Source organism: Phyllostomus hastatus, unplaced genomic scaffold (genome assembly GCF_019186645.2).
Source record: "Phyllostomus hastatus isolate PE091 unplaced genomic scaffold, TTU_PhHast_1.1 phas_contig_210, whole genome shotgun sequence".
Lineage (NCBI taxonomy): Eukaryota > Metazoa > Chordata > Mammalia > Chiroptera > Phyllostomidae > Phyllostomus > Phyllostomus hastatus.
This window is the reverse complement of record NW_025333737.1, coordinates 13,639,129-13,649,315: the sequence shown is the minus strand read 5'-3', so window position 1 is coordinate 13,649,315 and position 10,187 is coordinate 13,639,129. Positions and strand designations below refer to the sequence as shown.

Genomic DNA, 10,187 nt, shown 5'->3' with positions numbered 1-10,187 from the left:
TTTTTCAAAAATTACCTTTGGAAGACTAAAGCTCTATAGTTGATAAAACTATAAAATGTTTATGTATTTATATGGTGGTAGGAATTGCAAAAGGCTTTATAATATTAAATATGCTATGAAATTTAACATCTTCCTGGTCAGAGGAGTCCCATAAAATCTACCTTTTTTGTACAATTTGGCAATGCCAACAGCTACAGAAAATATATCAACCAACCAACCACTGTTTCATTAGAAACTGCACCAAATCCAATGTCAAAAACATTACTTTATTTTTCTAGGATGAAATGTCCTTTTACGTACAAAAAGAATTGTTTAGAATTTGCCACAATCTGTTAGAAACATAGCAATCTATTGCCTACAGGTAGGAAAGTTCTTGCCGCAACAAGTTTTAAATGATCAAGTCCATATATATCTGTATCTATGAATAAATAGCACAGAAATATTGTGATGTGATGAGATGCAAAATAACTTTATAATTCATTAAAATGTAGGGTTCTGGCATCAGCACAGTGCATACAATATGAAACATTTTTCAAAAGTAAAAGGACAAAATAACCTATATTTTGGTTACCTTCATGTTAATATTTTAAGCAAAAACGGTTTCCACACCGAGCATTTAGTCTCTTTAAGCTTGTAAGCAAAGGTTTAAGTGACATGTTTATGTACAAAAAGGAATGGGCTTCATCAGATAAAATTAACCCAGAATAACCTGTACACCTGAGTCTGTAATAAGAAAGAACTGGGAACTGTAGCAACATCTTTCTTTTAAGAAACTACGGTCTGGGAAAGGTTCTGCATAACAGGGTGATATTAAACATAAGGAAATTTTTAAAAAACATTAATTTCAGAATTTGCTGGGACAAAGCTAACATGAATTAGTGCAAAATCTAGTAAAATTTTTGCAAAGCTGCATAAACCAACCATGACAGATCTTCTAGAAGCTATTATTACAATGCCGTAATACAAGTGTAATGTCAGAACACTGAAAGGAAAAACATGCAAACATCCCTCCTCTGTTGTTTCCATTTCTCTCCCTACTGCTTGTGTGTGTGTGTGTTGGATGGGGGGGTGGGAAGAACCAAACAACAAAACTTAACCAGCAAAAATACAAAAAGATGATACCTAAAAAAATGCCCCCCATAAGATACAAGTAGCCGTCCGTGGCTGCCTGGCATCACACAGTGCACCGAAGGCAACGTGCGCCGTCACACCCCGTCACACCCCCTTTCCTGTCGGTGCGCTCGGTGATGCAGCCTGATGCAGCCGGACTTGACGACAGGGGGCTGGGAATGACAAAATACAGGGCCCCTGCTACCCTGGACACACCCAGGGGTAGTAGACGCGTCTGCCTTTCATGGACCTCGCAGCCCTCCCTTTCCCCTCAGAGGCTTATATATAGGTAATCATTAGCGCACATTCAAAGACACCATCTGTGGGAGAAAAGTGATCTCCATTTATTTTGTTTCATATACATCCATAGTTGAATTTTAATACAAAAAGAAAAAATTAGAATCTGACAAATGTTTACAAACAAGATACCTTCAAATAGATTTTACTCATTTTTAGCCTGGTGCAGAGTAAATGACAAATTATACTGTTATATTCAAGGCAACAGAGTCTGTAGTCCAGGACTGCCTAGCCCAACCTTTCTGCAAGCTTCATTTTTATCTACCATGAATGAGAAACTCATTGTTGATTCCCAGGTGTGTGTGTGCACATGTGTACATAGCAGCTCCTTTCATAGAAAGAAAAGACATCTAGAGGTCGTCGTGTACTTTTATCTATAGGAATCATGATAAGATACAGAATGGATTACATGTAACTGGGGCTGGATTTTATAAGAAAAAATAATTAGCTGACAAATGAGGGCAGCAATAAAAAAGCGTCTTTTTTGCAACAATAAATAAATACAGTCAAAAGTTTTCTGTGAGACTCTAAACCAGCTTCTTCACTGAAGAGCAGACGTGGCATTTCCATGGAGTTATACTTGACCCCATATTAATCTTTTTTTCTTGCTTTCTTTTTTCTTTTTTTTTCAATAAAATTTTCCCGCTTCTGCCACAATAGTAAAAACCATTTGATCTTGACAAGATAATGGTGTCGTTGACTTCACTTTTCCCTTGTCCGTTGGACAAAATTGGTCAAGAATAAAACTGGACTGCTATGACCAATAAAAACGAAGTTTAGGTCAAGTCTTGTCAGGATAACCTGACTAAAAACATCTGGCTCCTTAATTTAAAATAGTTCAGACAACCAGATTCTTGCTGTGTTTTATGCTTAGGTTAACACGCTGAACTTTAAGAAGCTGTAGACTGCAGTTTGTTGTTATGAGACCTACAGAATATAGAAAACAGGGAACAATTAAGCACCCTTCATTTTTGAAAACAATGATGCTTTATGTGGACGCCAAGGTCAATCTAGGGGAAGCAGCCAAGTTCCTTCATTTACCCTTGGTGAGCAAATGTATGAGAACAAATAAGAAATTTCTAACCTTAATATTAAAAATGTTCACTGTACATTAAACATAAAAATTCACTGAAAAAGCCAATATTAAAAAATATATATGTAAAATAAAGATCAGATTTTTAGCCAAAGGGACAAATAGAGACATTTACCAAAGCCTCACCACTGTGGTAAAAGGTGTTGGTGTGTGTGTGCATGCATATGCTTATTTACATTGATTTGGGGAATGTGAAGGAAAAATGTTAGAAGAGAAATAACAATATTAAAATCACATTTTTTCTATTAAACTCCAGAAAGTCTCCTTTCTAGTTTCACAGTTTTATTCACAACTTTTGTTAGTAAATCAAATTACTGTACAGTTACCAAGACTAAGTCAACATACGTTCTACTGCAATAGTGTATATAAATACAGCATCTCAAGAGTTTACAATCTTAAATACATTGTTCAACATGGCTGCTGGAATAAATTGTTACATCTTTTTTAACATTAAAAAATATTAACTAGTCTGAACTTGGGGGGCAATTTTGAATTAGGTAATCACGTAGTATAATAAAAGAGTGACCCCAACATCCAGTTCTGATTCCAGTTAAAAATTCAGACTAAAGATATCACAATCTGTAAGAAAAGAAAGAACATGGATGGTATAAATGATGAATTATAACAAAGTAATGAAAATAATTTACAAACAATGAAAATAATTTGGCAAACAATGAAAAATGGGGGGCAATATGGCAAAGGAAATACTGGAAATCATAAATAAATCAAATTTCAATGATTGGCTATGTATGTTCTTCATTCTGCCTTAAATCAGCAGATCAGCAAAAACTCTATAATATATCTTCAATTATATTTTATTTATTTAAGCAGAACTGAGCAAACTCAATTGGCTTCCATATTCTTATTAAAATTACATAAACCTGAATATAATGAAAAGCTATATAAGGTAGCCTGGTGGCAAGCTCCCCTAAATGGCCCCCCTCCTGTGCAGATCCAACCCCCGGACCCCTCTCCTCCCAACTCTGTGGTCATGCCCCAGCCCCACCGGGTGTACCTCTCTGTCAGCTGCAGGGGCTAAAGCCTCAGCCTCACAGTTACCACCAAAGGCGGCAATCAGCTGCTTATCAGTCTTTTTTTAAAAAAGCAATTTCAGAAATGCATTTGGAGGAATAGTTGTTGGCGGTATAAATAAAAAAGATGGAGAGGCCTGTCGATACGTTGTGATCCTCTGTCCTATCCCAACCTGAATCCAGGTTCCCCAAGGTCAAGCACTTTGAACTTCCACTTCTTAGGTAGTTACATTTGTTATGCTGCTATTTCCTGCTTTATCTACTTTATATAGTTCAAAATCCTATTAGGCAAATAGAACTGAGCTCATGTAACCACTCCCCTTCTCCCTTCTGAGCCCAAGTTTTATTTCCCTATAAATTTAATCTTTCTATGCTTTGTCTAGAGACCAATTCTAAAAGTTGAAAACCTATGTAGTATTTACATTATTATGACTATATAAACATTTCTCTCTAGCACCCACTCCTTTGTTAAGAGTGCATTCTCGGCATTCCTATACAACTTTTTGTTTTTCACGGAGCTTCTAATTGCCTTTCATTTTTCTCCACTTACATTCTTTTTTTTTTTTTTAAAGATGTTATTTATTTATTTTTTAGAGAGGGGAAGGCAGGGAGAGAAATATCAATGTGTGGTTGCCTCTCATACACCCCCGACTGGGGACATCCTAGCCCACAACCCTGGCATGTGGCCTGACTGGGAATCGAACCGGCAACCCTTTGATTCACAGGCCAGCACTCAACCACTAAGCCATACCAGCCAGGGCTCTCCACTTACATTCTTAAACAAATTATCTTTTTTCCCTTTTTCTTCTCCCAGAGACCTCCCTCCCTTTTTTTTTTTTTTTAACCGCTCTTTTCTCCTCCTGGGTCAGAGTAATTACCATTGTTTTCTTGAACCTCTTGTTCCCTGGATCCAAGGTCTTGTTTTCTTGATTTGCTTATTTTTTTAAAAAAGATTTTATTTATTCATTTTTAGAGAGCGGGGAAAGGAGGGAGAAAGACAGGGAGAGAAACATGTGAGAGATACACAGATCGGATGCCTCTCACACGCCCCCAACTGGGGACCTGGCCCATAACTCAGGCATGTGCCCTGACCAGAAATCGAAATGGCAACCTTTAAGTTCATAGGCTGGCACTCAATCCACAAAGCCACACCAGCCAGGGCTTGATTTGCTTATTTTGCTATTGAACATCTTAAAACAACCTGCCTGAAAGGATGCTTGGGAAGCAGACCCTTTCTGAGTCCTCACATGACTAATATATTCTGCTTCTAAAGTGGATTGTTTGGCTGAACAAAGACTTCTAGGCAGCAAATCATTTCCCCTCAAACTTCTGGATTCATTTCTCCATAGACCTCTAGAGGATCAGACTATTGCTAGAGAACTGTCTGATATGAGTCTAATTCTTGTTGCTTAGTAGGTTGTCTGTTTTTCCCTCTTTAGAAGCTCTTAGGAGAGCTTTTTTTTTTTTTTTTTAACCTGGGCATCTGGAAATGTTAGTGATGAGTATGTGGTAGAACTTTTTCCATTTGTCTTACTATGTTTATCAATTGGCCTCATCAATCCACATAGATTCTGGAAGACAAAGCAGATGGAAGAGGATCTACCTCGCCTCCGGCCCTGTTTCCCCACCCCACAAAAAAGCAACCTCCACCGGGAGCAGGAACTTTACTCTCTCTGTTCACTGCTATATTCAGTCTGACACAGACCACTATGAACCACGTGCTGAACAAATACATTTATTTTGCTTGGATTTGAAGTCTTGTGCCTCTCATTGGCTCAGGAAATTTTTCTTATATTATTAGTGTTTTGATAATTTCTTCTGCTTTGTCTTCTCTGTTTTTTCTTTCTGGAATTTGTATTAAGTGAATATTAGATACTTTGGAATATTTTTTCTTTTACATTTTTAATTCCCTGTATTTCTGTTCTTGACACTGAGAGAGTTGCTTCATTTTAACTTTCACTGCTTGCAGTAACTTTAAATTTTCCAATCACTTCTTTTTCTCAGATTTTTCTTTATTCCTAATATACTGTTCACCATTCTATAAAATTTCTCTCAGGCCATAATTGAGAGGGCTTTTTTTTTTTTTAAGTTCTCTCTTGTTTTTTCTGGGATCTATTTTTCTGCTAGACCGAGGCCTCCCTCTCCACACTGCAGGCTCTCCTCACAGCCCGGGCTGGCTGTCCACACCGGAGAAGGGTCCAGACTGGACAGCTGCCTGGGGAGCGCTGGGGATGTGTGCAGGGTGACTGGCTGGCGGGTTTTTCTTCAGATCACGATTTCTCAATTCCACTGTTGACCTCTCAGGACTGGATGATTCTCTGTTGTGGGACAATTCTCTGATGCTGTAGCAGCATCTCTGGCCTTCACCTACAGATGTCAGCATCACTTTTAATCTCTAAGTGTAACAATAACAAAAGGTCTCCAGGTACTGCTCAGCATCTCTCAGGAGTTGGGGGTAGACAAATTACCCCTGTTAAAAGCCACAGTTTCACAATGAGGGGCCGGAGACCCCACCCTTCAGAGGGCAGGGGACTTTACTCTGGGTCTAATTCTCTTGCATCTACTCTACTTTTCTGCAGTTTATTCTATTTCTTTAAAGAAGAATTGTGTGCTCTTCAGCTCCTCAGGCTTCCTACACAGGCCTGCACACAGGGCACGGAGAAGGTGATGAGCTCAAATACAGATGGTCCTTGACTTAGGGGGATTCGACTTATGATTTCTCGGCTTCACAACAGTGTGAAAGGGTTGTGCATTCAGTAGAAATAGGTGAGGCTAAATTATAAAGTTCAGTACATTATATTGAATTCATTTTGACTTGTGGTATTTCCGATTTAAAATGGGTTTATTGGGACAAAATCCTGTTATAAGTTGATCTGTATGGATCTTCAGTTAATACCTCCCTTTACCTTCTCTCTCGCATTCTCCTTGTTTCAGAAACTCTGTGCTGGAGGCTCTCTGGGGTTCTGCTGCACAGCCTCTGGGAGGAGTTGGCTGGGGCTTCCCTGGCTTTATCCATTGATCTTCTTCCACCTGCTTTGTCTTCCAGAGTCTATTGAAATCTGTTTAGCTAATTAACTTCTATTATACTCTTCACTATTCTGAGTTTATCCCTTTTTATTACTTTGTTGTTATTTTCCTGGGAACTGTCATACTGAATACGTCCTCTTTCATTTTAAGTTTTCCAGCTAATGGGTTAATAGATAGGGGATGATAAAAGGGAAGGTTTTAGAGATTTTGTAAAGTTTCTTGGTTCTGGGTCTATAGCCCGCCTGCCCACACACCCACTTCCCTTTCTCCCTTGCCTGTAGTTTTTTATTCCTTTGCTGAGAAGGTAATTGGATACTTGAGCTGGGCTGTCCACATTTATTTTATGTAAACTGACTCTAAAAGCGCAGTTCCTCATATAACTTGCTATAGGAAAAGGAGAGAGACAAAAAACACCCTATAATCTTCCTTCAAGGAAAATCCCTAAGTAGAGCACTGGTTCTTACACTCTGGTAATATACAGAGTCCCTGGGAGTTCGTTAGATAATACAGATCCTCAGGCCCCAACCCAGCCAAGATCTATCCAATTTAATATTTCAGGACAATCAAGCCTGTGGAACGGTGAATGGGATGTAGTGGAAAATAAATCTCAGGGGCTACAAAATGGTGACAGCTGCCACAGGAATGGAAACCAGGCTTCTGCTGGAAGGAAGGAAGGAAGGAAGGAAGGAAGGAAGGAAGGCAGACAGGCAGGCAGGCAGTCATGGGCTGGAGGGGGGGGCTGAGGTTCAGAAACAGAAGTAACAAAAGTCATACTACAGGCTCAAAGAAAAGGTCTGTGGGCTTAAGAGTAAAATCTAGTTTTGCACATTAAAAGAAAACATTTGATGATTTCAAAAATGTAGCAAACATAAATGCAGGAGAAGATACTTACAGTCCCCTTTCATGGTCTTCCCTCTCCTCTCCCCTATAGAACAGCCACCTTTACACCAGAAAATGAGAGCAAGCTCTGTCTTCCTACTATCTTTGTACATGCATTTAAGAGAGCAACTGGTATTCTGTAAGCTAAATGCTTTTGTAATAAAAAAAAAACACCAAACCACCCCCCAAAACCCAAAACCCTTTAATTCTAAGCAGATCACAAACTCAGCAATTTCTCATTGTTGAGCCTGTCCCCTTGTCCTTGGCAATATGTCATTATGCTAGAGTCTGGTTTTGTTTTTCTTTTTAAGGATTCTTGATTTCAAGGTTCAAATTTACCATAAACTGCACTGGCTGATTCTGTAGACATAACAGTATAAAAAGTTTGAAGAGCTGAATAAATTCAGAACACTGAACACATCTGCTCACCTGCTAGCCTTGAATCCTTTCAATTTCTGTACAAAGAATGATTCAAGAACTTCTGCACACTGGTAGAAAGGGGAGTCACTTGGATTGTAGTAACGACAGTTATCAAAAATTTTGGTCATATCTGCCACAAATTCTGTCAGCTTTTCATAATATCTTCTTTGTATTCTTTCTTCCATGGTGGCAAGGTCTTAAAAACACAAAGTGCACAACGTTTTCAAAGCTTTAAGGTTGTTCCAATGTGAAAACTGCCCGCAGTCCTGACAAGAACCTTTATTTCCCGCCCAAGCAGTCCTGAAACCGAGCTGATTCACCACTGAAGGCTCTTTAGCAACTAAGGAGTGCTTTTCCAATTATATTTTTGATTGAGGGCCTAATGTATAAATTTTGGCTACTGTTAAAAAGGTTCTTTGATTTTAAATAAAGGAAACCATACCAACATGATTAATACATATTTAAATATAATATCCATTCCACAAACAAGTGTATCATATGTACAAAGAGGAGAGGAAAATCCAGATTTAAGAACAAAATCTCTGTAGTTTTGTGATCTGAGACTTTAATAACATCATTTTGCTTTCTTTATTTGTTTTCACTGTTACTGTGATGGACTCACCACTTATGGTGGTGTCTACTTAAATCAATTTAAGAGAAAAATATCAGTATGTAATAGTATAAGCATGCAGAAATGACAAAAATCATTAGGGTGGTACACAGGTAACTGTTTTGGAATATACAGACTTAAATATCCCTAAAATAACATTAGATCCTAGGAGAAAGTTGTGTTTGAAGGGAAATTTCATATACAATTTACAATACATAAAAATTTGGGAGAGTAGAAGGCCAGTGATCTCAAATCAATCTATGATTGAATGAAAGAAACAATTCTAGCCCTGGCTGGTGTAGCTGAGTGGATTGAGCTCGGGCTGCAAACCAAAGTGTCGCAGGTTCGAATCCCAGTCAGGGTACATGCCTGGGTTGCAGGCCATGACCCCCAGCAACCACACATTGATGTTTGTTTCGCTCTCTCTCTCCCCCCCTCCCTTCCTTCCCTCTCTAAAAATAAATAAATAAAATCTTTAAAAAAAGAGACTTTCAAAATTTAAAAAGAAAAAATTCTAAACTAAATCTCAATAATTATTTTCAAATTTGAGAAAATGATTTTTAAAGGTTTTTGTTTTTTAGATTTTATTTATTTATTTTTAGAGAGAGGGGAAGGGAGGGAGAAAGAGAGGGAGAGAAATATCAATGTGTGGTTGCCTCTCACAGGGCCCCCACTGGGGACCTGGCCCAAAATCCAGGCATGTGCCCTGACTGGGAATTAAACCGGTGACCCTTTGGTTCACAGTCCATACTCAATCCACTGAGCCACACCAGCAAGGGCAGAAAATAATTTTAAAGTTCAGTCAAAAATAAGTTCAAGACTAAGAAACATTTGAAAAATAACAGCAATGAGAGAAAATTTAATCTATCAGACAAAAATGGCAAATTTTATGTTATAAGTTTTAACACAGGCACACATGCACAAACGCGCACACAAAACAAACACATGCGCACACGTGCGCGTGCGCACACACACACACACACACCCCCCCCTTTGAGTTTCCATTTATATCAGCAGGGAAAATATGCAAACAAGGATAACTGCTAAAGTACACCTGATGCCCCGACGGAATTCCAAACACGATCTGAGTACACCTACCTATTCTGTGTGGGTTATGAAAAAGTAAGTACTTAATACACCATTCCAGGATATTACCATTTTCATACCCAAGTTCTTTATTAAAAGGTATTTCTGAAGACATCTATGTACCTTTAGAAAATATATAACTGTTTACTGCATGAAACCTAGGTATTGTTCTGTAACTAATTTTACTTTCAACAGTATGTCTTGGAGAATTTTATTATCTTTATACACACACTTACATAAGATGATGCTTATCTAGGTAGTATAAAGAAAAGATAGTAAAACATACTTGAACAATAAAAAAAAGGCAAATAGTAAAAACAGCCCTGGATGGTGTGGCTCAGTGGGTTGGGTGTCGTCCCACAAAGTAAAAGGTTGCCTATTCAATTCCCAGTCAGGGCACATGCCTCAGTTGCAAGCCAGGTCCCCAGTAGGGGCGTGCAACAGGCAACAGACAGATTTATCTCTCACACATCAATGCTGTTTCTCATCCTGTCTTCCTCCCTCCCCCTCTCTCGAAAAATAAATTAAAAAAAAAAAATCTTAAGAAGAAAAGATAGGAAAAACAGTCTAGCTCTTCAAGAAAATACTTTTGGTCAAATATCTTTAAGGCATATTAAATTTACAGATTATATAA

The 10,187-nt window shown here is 38.3% G+C and overlaps 1 protein-coding gene across 12 annotated transcripts in view; it reads right to left on the bottom strand.

Moving 5' to 3' along the window:
• Positions 1 to 1,433: 1,433 nt before the first annotated feature.
• BPTF (bromodomain PHD finger transcription factor) overlaps positions 1,434 to 10,187 on the bottom strand; it is a 128,732-nt gene continuing 119,978 nt past the window's right edge. For 11 of the 12 annotated variants that reach the window (XM_045837196.1, XM_045837200.1, XM_045837202.1 and 8 more), the window contains 2 exons: positions 7,867 to 8,053; positions 1,434 to 2,334 (listed from right to left, as the gene is read on the bottom strand). In XM_045837196.1, coding sequence (XP_045693152.1) covers positions 2,298 to 2,334; positions 7,867 to 8,053 — 224 coding nt within the window. In that variant the 3' untranslated portion in view covers positions 1,434 to 2,297. The other variant, XM_045837197.1, reaches the window with a different exon arrangement.